The sequence below is a fragment of the Helianthus annuus genome, chromosome 3, assembly GCF_002127325.2.
Source record: "Helianthus annuus cultivar XRQ/B chromosome 3, HanXRQr2.0-SUNRISE, whole genome shotgun sequence".
Classification (NCBI taxonomy): domain Eukaryota; kingdom Viridiplantae; phylum Streptophyta; class Magnoliopsida; order Asterales; family Asteraceae; genus Helianthus; species Helianthus annuus.
This window is the reverse complement of record NC_035435.2, coordinates 89,502,335-89,526,829: the sequence shown is the minus strand read 5'-3', so window position 1 is coordinate 89,526,829 and position 24,495 is coordinate 89,502,335. Positions and strand designations below refer to the sequence as shown.

General features: G+C 36.5%; 1 protein-coding gene across 1 annotated transcript; it reads right to left on the bottom strand.

The window, feature by feature from the left end:
* Positions 1 to 268: 268 nt before the first annotated feature.
* LOC118490441 (uncharacterized mitochondrial protein AtMg00810-like) lies at positions 269 to 2,097 on the bottom strand. Its single transcript, XM_035988084.1, has 3 exons — positions 1,250 to 2,097; positions 496 to 683; positions 269 to 414 (listed from the first exon to the last, which is right to left on the bottom strand). Exons 1-3 carry the CDS (start codon positions 2,095 to 2,097, stop codon positions 269 to 271), a joined length of 1,182 nt encoding a protein of 393 aa, XP_035843977.1.
* Between the last annotated feature and the right edge of the window lie 22,398 nt (positions 2,098 to 24,495).

Genomic DNA, 24,495 nt, shown 5'->3' with positions numbered 1-24,495 from the left:
TAGAAATAAACTTGTCTATATTTGACTGCATTTCGTATACACCAAAATGCTAATGAAACCAGCACAACCAGTTCTAAGAGTTTTAAGAAAACTGATCAAAATTATCCAAGTTCAAGGAGTGAAAATGCGTATCAAATTAGCATTGTATAAAATCAATATATCTAAGCTTTGTGTTACATACAACAAGAAGTCCCAGCTTTATGTAACTAAATTATTTTTCTCAAATCAGACTATTAATATGTGAAAACATATCCAAATTAGTTTACAACTAGACTAGTTTGTAAGTTTCGTCTTGTTCTTCCTCAGTCGGTTTCTTTTTCTCTTGAGCTACCTTACCACTCTGTGGATGTTGACCACGAATAGTTAACACATCTTGATCGCTTTCTGTATCTTCATCGTCTGACTTGTCTTTCTCTGAAGGAACAGACACAACCACCTCTTCTTCTACTTTAACAACCTTCTTTTTCGCTCTTTCCCTCTTTCTCTTTTACGAACCTTCCTGATCATCTTCAATCTTGAAAAACCTTTTGCTTCTTGTATACATAAACCCCTTCATCTTCTCGTCCTCGTTATCAGAATTCGTATCATTGTGACGCCATTTTCCATTCCCTGAGGCTTCATAATCAAGCTTTTTCAAATGACCAAATAGACCTCTAAAAGGTGCAATATCTTCTTCATCTTTGCTTTTGTACGAATCCAGACGTTTAGGTTTTAGTTCTTGATTTGTGAAAGTTTTGACCTGTTTCTACTAGAGGTGACAACATGGGTGGGGCAGGTCGTTTTGTTAAACTGTTCACAACTGGTTCTTTTCAAACAGGCTTGGTTGGGTGTATTAACTATGGTTATAGAAAATATAGAAAAGTTCAGTATTAATATGGTTTTCTATAATTCTATGGAATGATTTCTTGAAGTCTAAGCTTTTGAACAATGATTCTTTTTTTCAATTCGTATATATGCTCGTTTGAGCAACATAGATACCTAGCAATCAAAACTATAATCAATGATGAATCAATTTCTTCTATATTTTTACAATAACAATGAGAGACATAAATATACAAGAATGAGAGAAATATGTGGAGAGAAATCTTCCACATTTACAACAATAGGAGTTACATAATAATTACATTTGAATGAGTAATATTGACTAGAGAGATTTTAGGCTAAGACTTTGTAATGGATTGATACCCCCCGTCAATGCAAGGATGGAGGTGGTCCGACACGAAGCATTGAACGAAACTTGTCGAACAACAGTTGTGGGAGACTTTTTGTGAAAATATCCGCAACTTGTTGATCGGTGGAGATGAATTTATTGTCGAGCCGACCGGAAGTAACCAATTCACGAACAAAGTGATAATCGATATCAATGTGTTTTGCTCGTTTGTGTGAGATTGGATTTTGGCTTAGGAACAAAGCACTCTTATTATCGCATAATAAGGTTGGGCGAGTTTGAGGCAAGGCATGAAGCTCACGTAGTAGATTTGTCAACCAAATTATTTCTGCAGTGGTGTTAGCCATCGCCCTGTATTCGGATTCACAGCTTGAGCGAGAAACGGTGGGTTGTTTCTTTGCACTCCAGGAGACTAAGTTTCCTCCCAAGTAAATGCAGTAGCCATAGGTGGATCTTCTAGTGTCTAGACATCGTGCCCAATCTGCATCAGAAAAACCTAGCAAAACAGTGTTAGGTGGTCGATCAAAAGTTAAACCATGAGATAATGTGCCTTTGACATATCGAAGAATTCTTTTGACTAATTGAAAGTGAGTAGTGGTGGGTTGTTGAAGAAATTGACTAGCTTGATTAACGGCGTATGAGAGGTCGGGACGAGTGATTGTGAGATATTGGAGTGCGCCTACGAGAGATCGGTAGAGGGTAGGATCATGAAATGGTTGTCCTTGGGTGGTGAAAACATCTTTTGAAGCTAGAGGAGTGGAAACGGGTTTTGTGTCAAGAAGACCCGCACGTGATAAAATGTCGTAAGCATATTTGGATTGGTTTAGAAAGAGACCGGAAGAAGTATGAGTAACTTCCAAGCCGAGGAAAAAACTTAGTAGGCCGAGATCCTTTATTTTGAACTCCTTGTGTAGACGAGATGTAAACATGTTAATGAATTTTTCGTTGTTTCCTGTCACAACGATGTCGTCTACATAGACAAGAAGATAAATTAAAACCCCGTGACGATTGTAAATAAACAATGATGGATCGGCTCTACTATTTTGGAAACCAAGAGCAATGAGAAAGGTGCTTAGACGTTGAAACCAAGCTCGTGGTGCTTGCTTTAGACCGTATAAAGCACGATTTAGTTTGCACACATGAGTTGGTTGTTTGTGTGCTTCAAAACCCGGAGGTTGTTCTATGAAAACGGTTTCATTGAGATGACTATTTAAGAAAGCATTATTGACATCAAGTTGTCTTAATTTCCACTTTTTAATGGTCGCGAGACTTAGAACAACTCGAATGGTGGATAAGTTTACAACCGGACTAAATGTGTGTGAGAAATCGAGACCCGGTATTTGAGAGAATCCTTGGGCTACAAGTCTCGCTTTGTAGCGATCGATGGAACCATCGGATTTATATTTGATTCGACAAATCCATTTGGAACCAATGATATTGGTGTTGGTTGGACGTGGAACGAGTGTCCAAGTGTGGTTACCATGTAAGGCATCAAGTTCGTTGTGCATAGCTTTGACCCATTTAGGGTCTTTGAGAGCGGTTTTGATTCCTTAGGGAACATGGCTAGAGAAAAGAGCATAATGAGAATGATTAGCAAGATTTACAAAATGCTTGGTTTTAAAAATACCATTTTTGGACCGAGTTTGCATGGAATGTGTGTTTGTGGGTTGGGTTTCGGATTGAGAAGAGGATGATGATTGGGTTTCGGTTTGGGCCGAAGGTAATGTATCGGCCGAGGGAGAAGTTTGGGCCGAGGGATATGTTTGGGCCGAAGTGGAGATTTGGTTCGATGTTGAGGTAGGGGGTGAAGGTGATGTTTGGGTGGATGTTGATTGTTGGGCCGAAGGTGAACTAAGTGTTTGGGTGGATGGAGCGGATGAGGATTGTGTGGATGAAGGTGCTTGGTTTGTGGATGGAGGGGTCAGTGGGTTTGTTTGGTTGTTGGATGGGTATGGAGTTGGATGAAATAAAGGTGTGGGTAATAGAGGGCTATTGGGTTTTATGGGGTTGTTAGTTTGGGTTGTAGATGGGTGAGAATGGGAGGGTGTAGTGGGTGTGGGTAATTGGTCTTCAAAGTTTGTAATAGGTAGAGAGGAGATATTTGTAGATGTAGAGGGTGTTTGGAAAGGTAAAATGTCTTCGTCAAATTTTGCGTGTCGAGTAGTATAGATACGACCCGTGGTTGGATCTAGACATCTAAACCCTTTGTAGCGAGGACTATAGCCAATGAAAATACATGGGGTACTTCGAGGAAGAAGTTTGTTTTTGACATACTCTCTAAGGTATGGATAAACTCGACATCCAAAAATACGAAGATTGGAGTATGTGGGAGGTTGTTTAAACAATATTTCAAAAGGTGAGAGAATGTTTAACAGTTTTGTTGGAAGTCTATTGATTATATATGTGGCCGTTGTAAAAGCATCAAACCAAAAAATTGGCAGTGCGTGGGCATTAAACATTATGGCCAACCCGTTTCAGTGATGTGACGATGTTTTCGTTCCGCCCTTCCGTTTTGTTCCGGAGTGTGAGGGCATGAAACTCGATGATGAATGCCATTTTGTTGAAAACACATTTGTACTTGGTGGTTTGTGAATTCGGTTCCTCCATCGCTTTGAAAAACCTTAACATTTGAAGAAAATTGATTTTGAACAAAAGCTAACAAAGTTTTAAGAATGTTAGGAAATTCCGATTTTGCTTTTAAAGGATAAAACCAAGTAAAGCGTGAATAATCATCTATGAAAATGACATAATACTGGTATCCATCGGTGGATGTGACAGGTGCGGGTCCCCAAAGATCACAATGAATGAGGTCCAAAACATGGTTTGCACGTTTGTGGTTTTCAAGAAAAGGTAAATGTTTAGCTTTTGCCATTTCACACGAATTACGTAATCCCGGTTTAGGTAACAAAGATGTAACAAAAACATGACCGCTTTTATTTAAAGTTGAAATAGTGTCAAAGGAGACATGTCCAAGACGACTATGCCATTTATTGAAAGAAGCACGAAGATGCGAAGCGGAATGAGCGGCAACAAGAGACTTGTGACTTTGAGTGAGAACATAAAAACCATTTTCACACGTGCCTTTAGCTAGAACTTCTGATGTTTTTCGGTCCTGAATTTGAAAATAATTCTTAAAAAACAATACATCAACGGGAGAATCATTAGTTAATCTACTAATGGACAGTAGATTTTTTGTGAGGTTAGGCATGACTAAAACATTTTGTAAAGGAAGATTGTTTTGAATATGAGTGTTACCAATATGGGTAACGGGTAAAGATTCCCCGTTCCCAAAAGTAACTCGTGTGTTACCGGTTTGAGGTTTAGAATTAATTAAACCAAAGGTTGTAGGAAGCATGAGAGTGGTAGCACCTGAGTCTGCAGTCCACTCCGGAGTATCGGTAGCAACATTGCATTGGGCAAGGAAAGCTTCGGCTAGATTGGCATCAAGAGATGCCGCCTTTTTGGCATAAGAGGCGAGTTGTGGGCAAGTGGTCGCATAGTGACCATCATGGCGACACAGTTGGCAATGGGGTGTTCGTTTGGTGTGTGTGGTACCACGACCATGGTTTGAGGTTGTGTTACGACCTCGGCCCCGTGACGTGGTAGGCCGATTGGTAAAAGGTTTGGGTTGATTAGCATAAAATGCGGCTTGGGGTGTTGAGAAACCATGAATTTTTTGAATAAACATCTCTTGATTTTCAGCATTTGCGAGAAGATCCTGAAATGCCGGGGCAGGGCGGATAGTTCTTTGGGATGTTGAGAAGTTTTCGAAGGTTGCACCAAGCCCACAAAGAAAGTAGTGTTGTTTGTCTTCGTCACTTACCGGGTGTCCGATAGCAGCGAGTTGGTCGGTTAACGCCTTGAACTTGCGACCAAATTTAGAAACGAAAGAAGTGCCTTTTTGAATGTTGCGAAGAGAATCTTGAAGGTTGTGAACACGTTCAATTGAAGAATTACTATAGGCGTCGGCAAGTGCCTTCCAAACTTGAAGAGCTGTGGTGTGACCGATAGTTTCGGCCATGGCTTCTTCAGAAAGGGTCGAATTGAGCAGCAAGAGGACCTTTTGGTCGGCTGATTTCCAGGCTGTGTAGGCCGTATTTGGTGTTGTTTGGTCATTTGTGGTGATGGTTTGGGAGGGTGGTGGGTTAGAACCGTCGATGTGGTTTAGGAGATTGAGACAAGCGAGCACCGGAGTAACTTGCTTCTCCCACGGTAGGTAGTTATTGGAATTCAGTTTGATGTTTATGAAGTAGCTGAGGGAGTGAAGGGGAATGGCACTGAGATCGTTGGTGGTGGACATGGTGTGGTGAACAGGGGAAAAAATAGAACTGGGGAAAAAAAAGAACAGAGACAGAAGAAAGGGGAGAAGGAAGGATCGATTTACGGTATGGCTGATACCATATAATCAATGATGAATCAATTTCTTCTATATTTTTACAATAACAATGAGAGACATAAATATACAAGAATGAGAGAAATATATGGAGAGAAATCTTCCACATTTACAACAATAGGAGTTACATAATAATTACATTTGAATGAGTAATATTGACTAGAGAGATTTTAGGCTAAGACTTTGTGATGGATTGATAAAAATCAACTCATTTATAATACACTGGTTAAACAATCACATTTGATCCTTACTAGAGATGTCAGATCAGTCAAACAGGTTGGCTAACGGGTGAAAAATGGTATTTTTGGTACAACATGGGTTGACCTATAACAGAGTTTGTCTAAACATTTCGTAAATAATTATCATGTTAAATATAATAGAGAAGTGCATTATTGTGATACTTATCTACTTTTCTAAATGAAGTGAATCAGGATGGCTTTCTTGATGACAAAACTAGGAGCCATGGCCTCTAATTGTTTTATAAGATACATTGATTCTCTCTTTCTATGCCAAAAAGTACTACATTTGAGGGATTTGACACTAGAGGCGGGATTGTTCCATGTACATTAAACTCCTCAAAAGTTGAAATAACCAACGTTGAGCATAAGTTATAGCTAAATTTTCAAAAACTTGGAGACATAGCATCAGCGTATCTGTATGCTCTTAGTTTTTATAAATTCTTGCTGGGTAAATTTTTGAATCCATGATGAAAAAAAGATGATAAGAAGCAGAGGATTTTGTGAAGAGACAGTGGGTCAAGATGGGGTAGAAGGAGTAGCAGGAAAGGGAGGCGGCTAGGGTTTAGGATGGTCTCGTGATACCATGATAGAAGTTAACATGATGCCTTTCTCATTCATCTCACATCCGTATATATTTACAAAACATAACATCCAATTCTAGGAAATACTATAACAGATTGAAAATAATACATGGGCTGGCTTATTGTATTCTATTACAAAGGTAAAAAATTCCAATCTCTACCATGTGTTTTTGTTTTAGGGATCTTTATTACACACAGGGCAAGAGGTGGGTGAAGGTACACACCTTTTGTATATTGTTCTTAGATATATGAAAAGAATGCAATGGCATTTGCAGATCATGGATTTCAGCAAAAATCTAAGCATTTCATTTCATAGTTTTCACTAAAATTATACTTGTAAAAAGAAATGGGTGAACTGCATCCCTTTCATCTACACATGGAAGTTAAGAGCATAAATTTTACAAGGTAATTCATATATTTAGGTACACACAATGGCGGACGAATGATCAGTTTCTCATATGTATTATTACATTGGCCTAAACTCGAGACCACATAAAATAAGGCCGCCCATATTTCCTTCATAACTTAACAATTTCAAATTTACCCAAATACGATCCTTTTGGAGTTTATGATTTGAGTTAAATTGACACACAATAACCTCCATCCATCCGTCTTCTCTTTGTTCTGGAATATGATTAAAGGCATGTAAATTCCACGGGTCTGGAGATCTAAAATAAATATTCAAATCGTCTTTGTTTTTTCGATGGGGTAGATCACGCACTTTCACTGGACAATGCAGGCCACGACATTTTTCTGAAAGCTTGAACACAAGGTAACAGAAATATTCTGTCTCTTCTGATAACTTGTGACTTTGAATTTTGCAATTAATTCGTAATACTTGTTGAGGAAGTAGTTCAATGACCTCTTGAAATCTGCACAAATGATATATCTCATATGATTACATACAAAATATCATTATAAGACATGAAAAATAAAGACAAGTAAAATCCGTTCATCTATTGATGCATCCTATTAATTTTTTTTTTTTTTTGAACGGCCAACAGAATCAATCCCGAGCACTCTCGGGGCACCCACTGGACCAAACGGAGTACTCGGAGAGTAACCCAGGTCCACCACCAATTCTGTGGAAAATCCGGTAACCCACCCGCCCGTAGGCATAACAATGAAGTTACCGGTAAAACCTGTTTGGCTCAAAGATCCAACCCAGGTTACCCTGGGTCTCCTATCACTGCCCACTAATGTCCCACTTTGCACCAAGTGGGAGTTGAATTTGTATCTCCCAAGAGAAATGCAAGTGTTCCACCACTTGATCTAAGAGATCAATGGCATCCTATTAATTTATTATTAGACAATATGTAAGCATCAAATCTAAAATCTTTGGTACTTTATCATGAGCAAGTTGTTAGATTTGGATCAGAAAAGGCAACAAATTTATCAAAGAAAACAGGGTTTATTCAGTCGAATGTAATCAATTTATTCAATGGTTGAATGCTTTCAAAAAAAAAAAAAAAAAAAAAAAAAAACTGAATGATTACAATAATTTCGACTAATTGGAATTGAAAAAGGGAATAATAAAAAACTAAAGCTGCTGCTACTTTAAATACTGGCAAAAGTAACAAACTTTACGGCAGAAGTGGTCTTCCACTTTTATTGGTCAAAGCAATTCCCAACGTTCACTTTTGCAACGTTAATTTCCTTTAGAATCGGTCAACACTACTCCAACACTCTCCCCTGTAGTGTTGACATCCCTGTGCAGGTCTTTCACTCCGACAAGACTCCTCATTTCAGCAAACTTCACACGAGCCAACGGTTTTGTGAATATATCTGCTTTCTGCAGATCACCACTCACATGTTCAACACTAACTTGTTCTCGTTCAACACATTCGCGTATGAAGTGATATTTTGTGTCGATGTGTTTACTCCTCCCATGGAATACAGGATTTCTCATCAGGGCTATGGCTGACTCATTATCTACTAACAGTTTCACCACCTGAGCCTCTTTACCCATCAGATCACTAATTAAGTTCCTCAGCCACAACGCTTGACATGCCGCCGACGTTGCTGCCATAAACTCGGCTTCACAGGAGCTTAAAGCCACTGTATTTTGTTTCTGTGAACACCAAGTGATCAGATTGTTTGAATAATAAAATGCCATACCGGTCGTGCTTCGTCGGTCTCCAACGTCAGTACCGTGGCTGCTGTCACTGTACCCGAGTAATTTTCCATCACCACCGTTATTGTACTTCAGCCCGTACCCAATTGTTCCGCGAACATACCTGAGTATTTGTTTAACCGCTGCATAATGACTTTGTTTTGGAGTTTGCATAAACCTGCTTACAGCTCCAACCGAATAACTGATGTCCGGTCACGTGTGAGTCAAATACCGGAGACTCCCTATTATTTTTCTGTACTTAGTTGGGTCAACATCTACCCCATCTTCATCTTTAGTTAACTGCGGCTTGGGAACCATGGGAAAAGTTGTCAGATTACATGTAGCCATACCCGCCACATCGAGAATTTTCTTCGCGTACGCCTCCTGTTTAAGTAAAATTCTAGTCTTGGTTTGTTCGACCTCAATACCAAGATAGTATGACAATTTTCCCATGTCACTCATGTCGAAAACCATCTTCATTTTTTTCTTGAATTCATGAATTTTCCCCTCGTTTGACCCGGTTACTATCAAGTCATCAACATATACCCTAACAATTAAGATAAAATCTGGTTTATGTACCTTATAAACAGCTTGTTCATGAACACATCTGTTGAAGCCAAGCTCCTTTAACACCATATCTAGCCGAGCATTCCAGGCTCTCGGAGCCTGTCTCAAACCACAGAGAGCCTTGTGTAACCGGTACACCAATTTTTCTTTTCCTTTTACCTCAAAACCAATCGGCTGCGTCACATATACTTCTTCTTTAAGCTCACCATTGAGAAACGCGGACTTGACATCCAGATGATGCACAATCCATTTTTCTTTTGCTGCTATTGCTAGAAGAAGTCTAATTGTTTCTATTCGAGCAATTGGTGCGAACGCGTCTTCAAAGTCAACCCCTTTTCGCTGCACAAAACCTTTTGCAACTACGCGTGCCTTGTGTTTTGTAACTGCTCCGTTTGCATCCCTTTTAATCTTGAACACCCACTTCAACCCAATTGCCCTGTGACCAGGTGGCAACCGGGTCAAAGTCCAGGTCTTGTTTCGATTAATCGAGTCAAGTTCAATCTTCATAGCATCTTTCCATTCTCTTTTAGTTGCAGCCTCTTCATAGGATACTGGTTCTTCATCAACTAACAATAGTTCTGCATCATTTTCATATAGTACTCGGACTTCTTCTTCATTCATGGCTGTAGTACCTCGATATACAACACCAATTGATCGAAACCCTTGGACGGGTGTATCATCAAATGGTACTGTATTGCTTGTTGGAGTAGATGATTCAGACATTGAGTAACTCCCTTTGATTCCTCCATCATGAGTACCTGAAACATGAGGTATAGGTGATCGAAGATCAGTGTTAGTTGGTAATATAGGGCTTCTTTGATCTTCCTCAGCAGGCGTATGGAATTGACCAACTGCATTTGAGCTGTTGACTTGTTGACCAGCTTCACATGGGCTGTTGACAGGAATATTAGACCAACTTGACATGGGCTTTTCTACTGTAGGCTCAATCCAAACCCACCTTTTATCTTCAATGCATTCCACTGTTCTAGCAATCACAATTCTACTTCTATTCGGATCATACATCCGATAACCTTTTGTTTCATCCTCACTACCCAAGTATACCATTGCCTGACCTCAATCATCAAGTTTAGTGAGGTGATTCTTTGCTTCCCTCACATACCCCACACAACCGAACACTTTTAGGCGGTCGAGGTTTGGTTTAAATCCTTTCCACAATTCATATGGAGTTGTACACTTCACAGCTTTTGTTGTAATTCTGTTGAGAATATAAACTGAGTGTCTCACTGCTTCTCCCCATAACATTTCTGGCACATTCATTGATATCAAGAATGATCGAGTCATTTCCACCACTGTCCGGTTCCGACGCTCTACAACCCCGTTCTGTTGAGGGGTGTATGGCACCGTCAACTGTCTTTTAATCCCTTCATTCCTGCAAAACTCATTAAAAATTTTCGAGGTGAACTCACCCCCCCGATCCGTTCGTAACATCTTAATTTTACATTTTCCCTCCTTTTCTACCTCAGCTTTAAACCACTTGAATCTTTGAAACGCTTGGTCTTTGGATTCAAGCAAATACACCCACATATATCTAGTGAAATCATCTACAAGCAACATAAAATACCGATTACCTCCTTTTGTTTGTGGAGTTATTGGACCACATAGATCTGCATGGATCAGCTCCAGTGGCACTTTTGCTCTCCACAGTGCTTCCTTTGGAACCGGTTTGTTTACTTGCTTTGCCACCAAACATCCTTCACAAACTTTATTTGGGTGTGAAATTCGAGGCATTCCAATCACTAACTCATTCCGGGCCATTGACTCTAATGTTGCGAAGTTGGCATGCCCCATTCGCGCATGCCATAACCAAGCCTCATCATCTAAGTGAACTGATAAACAAACAGGTTTAGCAAAATTTAATGAGATTTTGTACAACCTGTTACTTGATCTTTGGATTTTCATTACGAGTCTTTTCTGAACATCATATACCCTTAGATACTCATCATGCATCCACACATCATAACCAACCTCCGTCATTTGACCAAGGCTTAAGATATTACTAGTAAGAGCAGGAATATAATAGACATCACGAATCAAAAGTTGATCGCCATTTTTGCATTGGAATAAAATTGTACCTTGACCCTTTATGTTTACTTTTGATCCGTCACCGAACCGTACTCGACCCGTTACACTTTCATTCAATTCGGCAAAGGCTTCCTTCTCACCGGTCATATGGTTACTGGTTACTGGCACCATTGTCCAAGTACCATAGATCTTTTCTTTGACTATCATGTCTACTAGGGAACACCTTCTCCTCGTTCAACAACACCATCGATGGATCTTTTTCACCACAGACGGTAAGTAACAAGGTTGTTTCATCATCTTCTTCCCTAGTTAAATTAACTTCCGGCTCTTGCTTCTTCGGTTGTTTACACTCAGACGCGTAATGTCCGAGCTCGTGGCAATTGAAACATTCAATATGCAGTTTATCTTTGTTCCTGTACCCATTTCTTTGATCTTGATTCCCGGCGTGACCACCACGGTTACTTTTACCCCGGCCACGTCCCCGAAAACCACTCCGACCACCCCGATCGGTCTTCCCATATCCGCCTGACTTCTGATTTGAAACATGTTGACCTTTTGGTTGCCCCTTCGAGTTCGATTTAACTTCTGACTTGGTAAACAACAAACTGTTTTCGGTTGTTTGTTGTGATTTACGAAGCTTCACTCGATCTTCATAGGCCTTCAAATATGCAATCGCCTCCTCAAATGGCATAGTTTCTACATCAGAACTCTGCTCAATTGAGGCCACCAAATTTATAAATCTCTCCGGGACCGAATCAAACAGTTTACGAACTAGTTCTTCATCCTCCAACTTTGCCCCAACGCCGTTATACTTCGAAACCATACCCGACAATCTTCCAGCATACTCATCAATAGTATCACTGTCCTTCGTATGAAGCCCTTCGAACTCACTCTTCAAAATGCGCAATCGTGCCTTCTGAACACGTTCAGCACCTACGTACCGGGATTTTAGCGAATCCCAAACCTCTTTGGCCGTCTTCTTCTTCGCCGCTTGCGAGAGAACTTCATCCGGGATGGATTGAAAGATAAAAGCACGAGCCTGTTTTGATTTCTTCTCGTCTACAGCCACGCCGGCTGGTGGCTCGATGGCTTCCCACAACCCGTGGGCGTCCATGATTGCTTCCATCTTTATCGACCACGTGTTGTAATTCGTAGGAGTGAGGATAGGGCACTGAAACGAAAACGAGTTTTCTTTTGAGGGGTTAGGATTGGTAACGATCGACATCGGGTTGAATCGAAAGAACTTAGGCATACAAACGGATCAGAACTTGAAGGCTCTGATACCAAATGTTAGATTTGGATCAGAAAAGGCAACAAATTTATCAAAGAAAACAGGGTTTATTCAGTCGAATGTAATCAATTTATTCAACGGTTGAATGCTTTCAAAAAAAAAAAAAAAAAAACTGAATGATTACAATAATTTCGACTAATTGGAATTGAAAAAGGGAATAATAAAAAACTAAAGCTGCTGCTACTTTAAATACTGGCAAAAGTAACAAACTTTACGGCAGAAGTGGTCTTCCACTTTTATTGGTCAAAGCAATTCCCAACGTTCACTTTTGCAACGTTAATTTCCTTTAGAATCGGTCAACACTACTCCAACACAAGTTCAGCACATGGAGAACTACTATTAAAGTAAAAGTATAATGTATATGGACAACTTAACACCTGCAGATCTAGTTTTCTAGCAGTATTGCTCCTTATAAAAGTGATGTAAGTTTAAATCTTTGCAACATTATGGGGTATTGAATTGTATAAAAATGGCTGTTCTAAAAAGCAGGGAAATCTGAATAATTAGAATAATAGATATAATTAATTGATTCAGAAGGCAAACCTTGACTCTCCTGTGGGTTTCAAATGTAATTGCTTCACGTTAGACGAGTTATACAAAACTTCCTTCGCTGAAACCATAAGTCGTTTCTTTCTGCTGATTTCGTTTAATGAGAATAACTATGCATCAAAGACAAAGAGATAAAATTGATTACCAAAATCCAAATGAATAAATTTAACTCTACAAAACACAAAATTCGTTCGCAATAAGAAATGACCTTATTATTCTCGCTGTATTCGGGTTCCCTAAGAACTACTTGAGTCTCCCTTGGAAATTGTTGCGCCTGACCCTCGTTTGAGTTCAATTTCATCACCAGTTGGGCTTCCTTTGCTTTCGCAATTTCATGGTGCTCGACCTGTTTTAAGTTACAACACTATATTACAAACTTATTATACAAAACATTAATTAAGACATTACATATATGCATCAACTATTTAAATAAAAACAGAAATATTAACAATAAATTTGGTTTAATATAGGGGAATGATCCACTAAAAAGTGGGTTTTTGCTAACTAGCCTAAGAAAAATTGTGGAGATGATATGTGTCACTCGTTAAAAGCAGGAAGGAAAGGCATTATGGTCCTAAAATACAAACTCTCACCCTTTTGTTTTCTAAAAATTACAACATAATAATGATAGTACAAAAAAATTTAGCCCAAAAATTATATAGCATATGGTGCTCAAATTAAAGATAAATAGATTTTCGATTAAATGGTGCAATTTAAAAAAAATGTCATATGAAAAAAAAAAATATATAAAGGTTTAGAAAATAGGGGGAATGTGGATGTGTCTTGCATGTGGAGAGACAAAGTCAACGAATAGACTATTACAAAAATACCCTTACGCCCATCTTTTTTTCGTACACTTTCATCTTAATCATTTGTTTGAAAAATGAAATGTCAAGATTTCTTCTTATTTGATTATACCCCTACTTATATATACGATATTTGGTTTATTACTAGCAATAAATTTGGTTTATATAATAATATGTATATTGTATATATATATTGACAATATACTTATATATACTATATTTGGTTTATTATTAATTATATAATGATGATGGTAATCGTTAGTTGGTTAAACTGTTCATTAAATTTCGATAGTAATAACTATATAGAAAGATAGTCACGCACTTTTAGTTATACAAATACAAAAACATTTATTAAAGACAACTCCTCTTAGTGAAATAGGTTTCGGTGTTATGGTCTAGTGACTCAGTCTATTTAGTTGTATTGTTTGTATTGTCGTATGGGCTCTATACGCTAACAAAGTCGCTCCTCTTAGTGAAATAGGTTTTGATGTTATGGTCTAGTGACCTAGTCTATTGATTTCATTTCAACTCCTATTCATATATCCTCTTCTTTCATGTACAAGCTCTTCTTTCATTCTGAACCATATTATTCCCTTTTTGTTAACTTGGGGTGCACGAATTATCCATTCCTTGGTATCGTCAGACACAAATTATTTCTCTCAGATTCCTCTTATCATCGCGGATACTTTGTTTTGATCCTTACAGATGTTGCGCAGCCTCATCACCACACCCTCCTTCAACTCCCTTATTCTCACCTTTTGGTCACCGTCCTAGTGATCATAATCGTCATCGTAATCTCTTCTCGTATCATGTTTTTCTTTCATGCTATTTTTTCCTACACCGATCCTACTGCTTTTTTCCCATGCACAGAAGATACAAGTATGATGTGATGCTATGATTACATACATTGCCGCTCTTTACTAGTAAACGTACATGGATATTAGTACCGCCTCTTTCTAATTCAACATTGTTGGATGCAAGTCAGTTTACTGAAACCTCATCCGGATAGGTATATAAGCATATATAAATCCCGATTTGTTACCGATGGCTTTCATCGGACATAGGGTGTGAGTTATACACAAACATTTATTTGGTTGTCAAACCAAACACCATGTAATTTGTTATTTTAGTTTCTTCTTCACATACATAATTTATTCAACAAGTTGTTGTCCATAGTGTCTTCCTTCATGGAGATCTATCTAAGGCCGGGCAATATTCCATCCTATCAGACTTTGGTGACCCAATGAGCCTTCATGATGTTTTCCCGTTGAAGAAGGTTATCGATGGGCAATATGTTATCTACTGCCTTTGTTGCATTTTGATTTGCTTAATGTGTTCCAAACACCACATCGTTTGTGTATTACAGGGATTCACTTGTATGCTATTGCTTATAGTAATAACATTTTACATATACGCAACTCTAGGAATATTTTGGCATTTTGATGATGTGTTTGCATGCCTAGTTTTTCCTCAAGGATTTGGGTACCATGATTTACTTTTTGGTGTACAAGCTTCATTATATAGGGGAATGATCCACTAAAAAGTGGGTTTTTGCTAACTAGCCTAAGAAAAATTGTGGAGATGATATGTGTCACTCGTTAAAAGCAGGAAGGAAAGGCATTATGGTCCTAAAATACAAACTCTCACCCTTTTGTTTTCTAAAAATTACAACATAATAATGATAGTACAAAAAAATTTAGCCCAAAAATTATATAGCATATGGTGCTCAAATTAAAGATAAATAGATTTTCGATTAAATGGTGCAATTTAAAAAAAATGTCATATGAAAAAAAAAAATATATAAAGGTTTAGAAAATAGGGGGAATGTGGATGTGTCTTGCATGTGGAGAGACAAAGTCAACGAATAGACTATTACAAAAATACCCTTACGCCCATCTTTTTTTCGTACACTTTCATCTTAATCATTTGTTTGAAAAATGAAATGTCAAGATTTCTTCTTATTTGATTATACCCCTACTTATATATACGATATTTGGTTTATTACTAGCAATAAATTTGGTTTATATAATAATATGTATATTGTATATATATATTGACAATATACTTATATATACTATATTTGGTTTATTATTAATTATATAATGATGATGGTAATCGTTAGTTGGTTAAACTGTTCATTAAATTTCGATAGTAATAACTATATAGAAAGATAGTCACGCACTTTTAGTTATACAAATACAAAAACATTTATTAAAGACAACTCCTCTTAGTGAAATAGGTTTCGGTGTTATGGTCTAGTGACTCAGTCTATTTAGTTGTATTGTTTGTATTGTCGTATGGGCTCTATACGCTAACAAAGTCGCTCCTCTTAGTGAAATAGGTTTTGATGTTATGGTCTAGTGACCTAGTCTATTGATTTCATTTCAACTCCTATTCATATATCCTCTTCTTTCATGTACAAGCTCTTCTTTCATTCTGAACCATATTATTCCCTTTTTGTTAACTTGGGGTGCACGAATTATCCATTCCTTGGTATCGTCAGACACAAATTATTTCTCTCAGATTCCTCTTATCATCGCGGATACTTTGTTTTGATCCTTACAGATGTTGCGCAGCCTCATCACCACACCCTCCTTCAACTCCCTTATTCTCACCTTTTGGTCACCGTCCTAGTGATCATAATCGTCATCGTAATCTCTTCTCGTATCATGTTTTTCTTTCATGCTATTTTTTCCTACACCGATCCTACTGCTTTTTTCCCATGCACAGAAGATACAAGTATGATGTGATGCTATGATTACATACATTGCCGCTCTTTACTAGTAAACGTACATGGATATTAGTACCGCCTCTTTCTAATTCAACATTGTTGGATGCAAGTCAGTTTACTGAAACCTCATCCGGATAGGTATATAAGCATATATAAATCCCGATTTGTTACCGATGGCTTTCATCGGACATAGGGTGTGAGTTATACACAAACATTTATTTGGTTGTCAAACCAAACACCATGTAATTTGTTATTTTAGTTTCTTCTTCACATACATAATTTATTCAACAAGTTGTTGTCCATAGTGTCTTCCTTCATGGAGATCTATCTAAGGCCGGGCAATATTCCATCCTATCAGACTTTGGTGACCCAATGAGCCTTCATGATGTTTTCCCGTTGAAGAAGGTTATCGATGGGCAATATGTTATCTACTGCCTTTGTTGCATTTTGATTTGCTTAATGTGTTCCAAACACCACATCGTTTGTGTATTACAGGGATTCACTTGTATGCTATTGCTTATAGTAATAACATTTTACATATACGCAACTCTAGGAATATTTTGGCATTTTGATGATGTGTTTGCATGCCTAGTTTTTCCTCAAGGATTTGGGTACCATGATTTACTTTTTGGTGTACAAGCTTCATTTACTTATGAATCTTCACGTGTCTCAACTAAGCTACTTAAATAATCATCTCTAGCGCACTTGTTTTAGTCAGTGCAAACATTTATCCACTTCTGCATCACCTTTTCGTCAGCCTCCCAGAGATTCGGGTGTCCCTATGGATGATCCCTTGCTATACAAGAGAACTATTAGTGCTCTTTAGTACCTTGTACTGCATCATCTAAAGATTTTATTATGCTTGAGTACGTGTTCTCAATTCCTTTGTAAACTTAATTACTAACCGTCATTGAATCATCAAACATATTCTTCACCATCTTCATGATATACTACTTCTAACGTGTTTACCATGTATAGAGCTACTAGTCTGACAATTATTCTTACTATCATGGTTCTACCATAGGTTACTTTTCTAGGTACTAACGTTATATGTTGTTTAAAGAAACAACATCATGTACTTGATCTCACTTCAGTTGAGATCTGTTGGATTCTCAACCACTCAGTTTGTTAACATTCTTTCCAAGAGATTCTTAGCTACCCGTTTGCTATGCTTTGTTCCAAGTTAGGTGTTGCTTCGTCCATCTAGCTTAAGAGCAATCACATTGGAGCCTCTATCTCCATCTTTATAATTTAATTAAAAAACACATTTTCTCTAATTATGTTTACTTTTCAAAAGTTTCTCACATCCAACACTCTATCTATATCTCTATCATACTCACAATCACTTAGTTTATTATTTTCTTCTCTTTCATACGCACTCACAATAATAATATTGAGGTTTGGATATGAGACTCTAAATATAGAGATTTACTTTAATATCTATAAAACTTTCTCTAATATAAAGATTCCAATGTAGTAGTTTTTGTTGTTTTCTTTATTTCTTTCTCTTTATTATATAATATTTATTAATATAGAGGCTCCAATGTGAATGTTCTAAGGGGACGTGTTTATTTTGGTTTATATATATATATATATATATATATATATATATATATGGGAATACTAGACAGAAAACCCTTAAATTCTTAGAAAACTCTGTAAACTCAAATCTCCCCCCATTTTTACCCAACCTCCCGACATTTTTTTTTGAAAAAAATAACACATGTAATATACATGTTTTAAAGTGTTTTGCGCCAAAAAAACAAAAAAGCACCGAAGGGATTTTTTTAAAAAAAAATAAACAAATTTCAGAAATGTCCGGTTGCCTAACATGTGTTAGACAAAAATGCTGAAATTTGTTTTTTTTTTTTTTAAAAAAACCCTTCGGCGCTTTTTTGATTTTTTTGGCCCAAAACTCTTAAAAACATGTATATTACATGTGTTATTTTTTTCAAAAAAAAAAAAAAAAAAGTCGGGAGCTTTAAGTTTTTCGGGTTTCTTAAATATTTAGTGTTTTCTATATAGCCCAACCCTATATATATATAAGGGGTCCGCTAAAATGAGAACCACCTCGAGTTGTAAGAACCGTGAGAACTACACCGTACGGGGCGAGGTGGACCAAATTTTTTTTCACAAGCGTAGGTGCGTGTATTATAAACACATTTGTAAAAAAAAAAATTTCAAAAAAAAAAGTTTTTGAGCACCACAAGTGTATGTTTGCGGGTACCGTAAATTTTCCGGTAGGATTTACGGTACCCGTAAACACAAACTTGTGGTGCTCAAAACTACACACACGACATTTTTATTTTGAATTTTTTTTTTTACAAATGTGTTTATAATACACGCATCTACGTTTATGAAAAAAAAATTTTGGTCCACCTCGGCCTGTACGGTGTAGTTCTCACGGTTCTTATATAGGGAGGGGCTCATGCGAGAACCACCTTTATTGTGAGAACCTTGAGAACCAATGTGAACACAACCTAAAATAGCTAAAAAACCTAAAAAAAACCAAAAAAAACCTAACCCCCCCCCCCCCCCCAAAAAAAAAAAACCTAACCCCCCCCCCCCCCCAAAGCTAAATGCTAAAAACTAAAACCCCCAAAAAACCTAAAAAAAACCCAACCCCCTCCCCCACCGCCAAAAACCTAAACCCTCCCACCCCCCCCCCCCCAAGCTAAAATACTAAAAACTAAACCCACAAAAAACCTAAAAAAAATCTAAAAAAATCAAAAAAAAATCTAAAATTTTTTTTTAATATTTTTTATGCTCAAATCGCTACTTTTAGTGGCAAAAAAATTTTTTTTTTTTTTAAAAAAAAATTAAAAATTTTTTTTTTGGCTTCGAAAAGTAGCGATTTTTATATAAAAAATATTAAAAAAAAAATTTGTGTGATTTTTAGCTATTTTAGGCATTTTTTGGTGTGTTCACATTGGTTCTTGCGGTTCTCACAATAAGAGGTGGTTCTCGCATGATCTTCTCCCTATATACATATATATATATATATATATATATATATATATATATATATATATATATATATAGGGGAAGGATAAATCGAAAACCCACTTGAGTTGAGAAAACTCAGAAAACCTTTGTAAAAAACCCCTGTAAACTCAAGAAACATTTCTAAAAAAAATAGGAAATGTAATATACATATATTTGAAGATTTTTAAAAAAGAAACACAAAAAATCTCACCGAGTACTTTTTTTTTTAAATGTTATAAATTTCAGGTTACATAATGTATATGTCCAAAAAAATGTAACATACAAATTTTCAACATTTTTTTTTTAAAACTATTAAGCGTTTTTTTTCATTTTTTTTTTCATAAATAGGTCCGTGTACATTTATATTACATTCCCTATTTTTTTTTAGAAAAAAATAAAAATGTTACATAAGGTTTATTTGGGTTTTCTCAACTCACATGGGTTTTCGATATATATATATGTGTGTGCGCGCGCGCGCGTCTATATCATAATATCTTCGGTTTATTATTAATTAAAGAAAATCATTATACTTAATTGATTAGGTTTATTATTATTTTTTGTCATCATATGATTTTTTGTTATTTAATATATCTTTTTACCGTTAGAATTGTTTGAATTCCTCATTTATTTTTTTGTTAAATGTTTTTTTCGTCTATGAGGTTTGAATACTTTTGCGACTTTCATCCTTGACATGCCTTTCCACTCTAAAAGATTGAAATTTTGCAATTTTCATCGCTAAGGGCCATTTTTCAGGGAGGAAAGTCGTAATATATTGCCAACCTCAAGTCTGAAAATGAAAAAAAAAAACAAAGGTGTAGGATTGCAATACACAAAAAAAAAAAAAAAAAAAAAATTAGATGAAAAAAAATGCCTAAACCTCATAGACGATTTTGGCAATTTACTTTTTAATATTATAAAAAAGAACGCAGAATAAGTACAAGGTATTTTTATACTTACGTCTTCAATAGCTCTAAACTCAATGCCCTCAATACCGATGGTGGTGTTGTTTCCACAATAGTATGATGAAAAGCTTTCAAGTAGGATCTCAAACTTAGAATCTTTCTTGTCATTGATAAAGCGGCATATTTCTATCGTCATCCACCGTTTGTTTCTGAGTGTTGCGAAATATGCATGGAAAGTTTCACTCCCCATTTTATACGTTAGGTTCACATACATAGGTTTTAAAGGCTGAAATATTTCGTCATCATTAAAAGTGAAGACCAAATGTGCTCCATAGTTGACACCCGGTGATAAAAACCAAGTTCTTATTTTGATCTTGATATTCAAATTTGAAAGGGTTAACGCCGTAGCCACCTTTTTAAACCTGCACTTATTATAACATATTAAAAATTTATATCAGCCCCAATCTCTTTAATCATTTAATTATTTGGTTTTCGTTAAACCTCACACTATATATAGAGAGAGAGAAAGAGAGTTAGAATTGGGTTCAATAAAGAATATTTAAAAAGTGGTGAACCCACCATGCATTTAACATTAAACATGAAAATTCTATTTAACAAGTTAAATTTTTTTTTCAAAACATTTGCATATAAATGCATTTAGAAGTCTTTTTAATAAAAAAAAATAAAAAAAACCAAAAAAATTAAAACGTGATTAAAAAAGGTTAAAAAATTATACATAGGTTTCAAAAGAATATTTGAAAAAACAAATTTTAACATTTGAAATTGAATTTTTATTACCTGTAAACACTTTTCGATTGATATGACTACTTTTCTTAAAAGCCAAAAAAAAAAAAAAAAAAATTATTATACATGTTGAATACACTATTTCTCAGTTCCCTATTTTCTCTACCCTTATGAAACTTAAACTTAAGACTTGCAAGTTTCAAAAGGCTTTGTCGTTACTAATAAGCGACCAACACTTGTGGTAAATGTTCAAATCGAAGCTAATGTTGATGAGAGAGACCTTGCATGGCTAGAATCGTTCCAAGTAACTGCCTCGCGGTTTTTATATGAAAACTTTTTTGGTGATATCATATATTGTTTGTCTCCCTTAATCCCGACTGAGAAGAACTGTTATAAAACCAAAACATATAAATATATAAAACTGGCATTCGTGTTTGAATTATTTCACAAAGCAGAAAATAGTTAAGATGTTAATAGTTACCACTTCCTTATCATCAAGGAAAACTCCTTTCCTGATGAGCTTTTTGTAAATATCCTTCTTCTTTTTGTTTTTCTTGACCACTTCCTTATCTTTAAGGAAAACTCCTTTCCTGATGAGCTTTTTGTAAATATCCTTCTTCTTTTTGTTTTTCTTGAAATTTGCAAACCGGAGTCGGAGTATGTCTTCGTAGTCTCGTAGTTTGGGATCCCAAATTTCAAAATCCTCCTATATACATATAGACTAACCAGTTGATTTTTTTGTTTAATAAATTCACTCAATTATGCACCACAAAATAAAAATTTTACGACCATGAAACGCCTCTTTGGTGGGGGGGGGGGTGTTTATAATGGGTCAAAACCCCAAAATCAGAGGCATTGCCTGGGAAAAGATTACGACCACCAAACGCTTTGGAGGATTAGGGAAGCAAACATTGCCCTTCTATTTGAATGGTTGTACAAATCGTCCCCATCTGAAATTTGGCAATCCATGGGAGCGGAATAATTCTCCTTAAGAAATCGATCGTAGGGGATTAGCGCAATTTTGGTAGCTTAGAAGAAGAGGATATGATCAAGACAAATATACAAATGGATGTTTAATGCATTTCGTGAAAACTGTTTTCAAGTGGTATTCGCTTTTCTTATTTGTCTCTTGAAATCGAATGTTTCGCTTTTGAGTTTTGACGTACTTCAGTGGACGTGAAATGCGTTTCTTGATACAAAAAATTCTCTTTTACCTTTGGATACAAAAAATGTGTGCGTGCTTTAATTTATTTTAACGTTATTTTGAGTATTATTGCAGAAATTCCGTAACTATATCTTTACGGCAAGAATTCCGTAATTGCGTGCTTTTTGATTAAAAGGTGTTATTTCATGCAATTATTCGTATCAAGGCAAATAGTAACACCACCTTGTAAATTGTATAGGGTAGTGTGATATACTTTTCTTATTAAAAGAACTTACAATTGTTCAGCATTTTTTGCCATTCAAAAAGAAAAAAGAACTTACAAAAAAATTACATATATTATATGTATGTTAACGGAAAAAAATGTCTGAATAACCAGCTTAAAAATTTTTAGAGATCTTGAATTAAACTAAAAATCAATACAACTGACAAAATCACATCACTTCTTTAGTCTTTACCATCTTAGAGAGCGTTTAGGATTTTTGGGATTTTAGAGTTTGTGGGATCATCAATACTTGTGAATTGATCTCCTACTTTTGAGTTTTAATGCAGGAAGGGAATCCGTCAAGGAGACCCTTTATCTCCGTTTCTTTTTGTTTTGGTGATGGAGGTTCTTTCAGGTATGATTCGAAAGGCTTGTGATATTTGTGTGTTTAAAGGGATAAAGCTTCGAAATACAGGCCCGATTCTATCTAACCTGTTATATGCGGATGACGCCATTATCATGGGGGATTGGGATGTGCAGAATTTTAATTCTGTAATGAGAATTCTTAGAGTTTTTTTTATCTCTGTTCTGGCCTTAAAATTAATATTCACAAGTCGTCCTTTTTTGGCATTGGTGTCACTCATGAAATGGCAAAGGTTCAGGCGGAGAAATTGAAATGTAAACTTGGTACGGTTCCATTCAAATATTTGGGGTTGACGGTTGGTGCTAACATGAATCGTATTTCAAATTGGGAACCGGTTTTATATATTTTTAGAGCCCGTTTATCTAAATGGAAATCCTTATTACTTTCCATTGGTGGGAGAGTGACGTTGATCAAGTCATTGTTGGAGAATCTCCCAACATATTATTTCTCGCTCTATAAGGCTCCGGTGAAGATTATTGGTAAGTTGGAAGCTATTATAAAGAAGTTCCTTTGGGGGGAATTTAGAGGTGTGCAAAGTTCATTGGGTTGCTTGGGACAAATTTGCTTGTCCTAAAGGTAGTTTGGGGTTTAAAAAAAATTAGATTTATCTAATAGTGCCTTGCTTTTGAAATGGTTGTGGAGATATAAAGTCGAGCTAAACGCCTTATGGCGAAGGTGTATAGATTCCATTCATAGTTCAAAGTGGTGAAATAAAGTGGTGAAACATGGTAATAAAACCAAGGTGGAATGTCGTCTTATAATAGAGATGATCAAAAGTAAGGTGGGCGATGGAAAAAAGTATCCGTTTTTGGTTAGATCTGTGGATATGTGACATTCCGCTTAAAGATAAATTTCCCAACTTATTTCGAAAAGGGAAGGACAAAATGATTGTTGTGGCTGATAGATGTCGTTTGGATGATGTTGGGGTTGCGGTGTTTTGTAATCATGGGGCTGCAGATAGCAGCGATTCTATACAGATCGAGTGTCGGCAACTTTCGGACCTGATCAGGAGTGTGCAGCTGTCTTCTACTGCAGATACTTGGTTGTGGCGTGGAGACAAATCGGGGAAATTCATTGTTAGTTCGGCGAAGATTTGGATGCGAAATGTTAATTGTCAAAGACCGGAATTTGTGCTAGATTGGTGCAAATGGATTCCGGATAAGGTGAATATATTCGTGTGGCGAGCAGAAATGGATAGAATCCCCACTACTTGTGCTTTGGCGAAAAGAAATATACAAGTGGATAGAAGCAACTGTGTGTTATGTGAACAGGGGATGGAGACGACTGAACACTTTTTTTCTGGCTGTTGCTTCTCGGCGGGTGTTTGGAAAAGTATATTCATATGGTGTCGAGTTCCTAAAATTTTCTTTTTTCTCGGTCCGTGACATGGTAAAATTACAAACTACAACTGGCCTGAAAGGAGTTAAGAAAGAGGCATTTCACGACATAATGTTCATATGTTTGTGGATCCTATGGAAGGCGAGGAACAACCACATATTCGCGGATAAAAAGCCAAAGGTTTCGGAAATAATATCGGAGATAAAGGTTTTGAGTTTTTTGTTGTTTAGATGTAGATGTAACAAAACTTGTAT

What these genes read in the sequence shown, in the direction of transcription:
- LOC118490441 (XM_035988084.1), bottom strand. Translation starts at nt 2,097, where the DNA reads ATGTTTACATCTCGTCTACACAAGGAGTTCAAAATAAAGGATCTCGGC. An exon ending in ACAAAAAGTCTCCCACAACT is followed by an intron (nt 684 to 1,249) that starts GTTGTTCGACAA and finishes TTCGTACAAAAG; the next exon opens with CAAAGATGAAGAAGATATTG. An exon ending in GATTGAAGATGATCAGGAAG is followed by an intron (nt 415 to 495) that starts GTTCGTAAAAGA and finishes CTGTTCCTTCAG; the next exon opens with AGAAAGACAAGTCAGACGAT.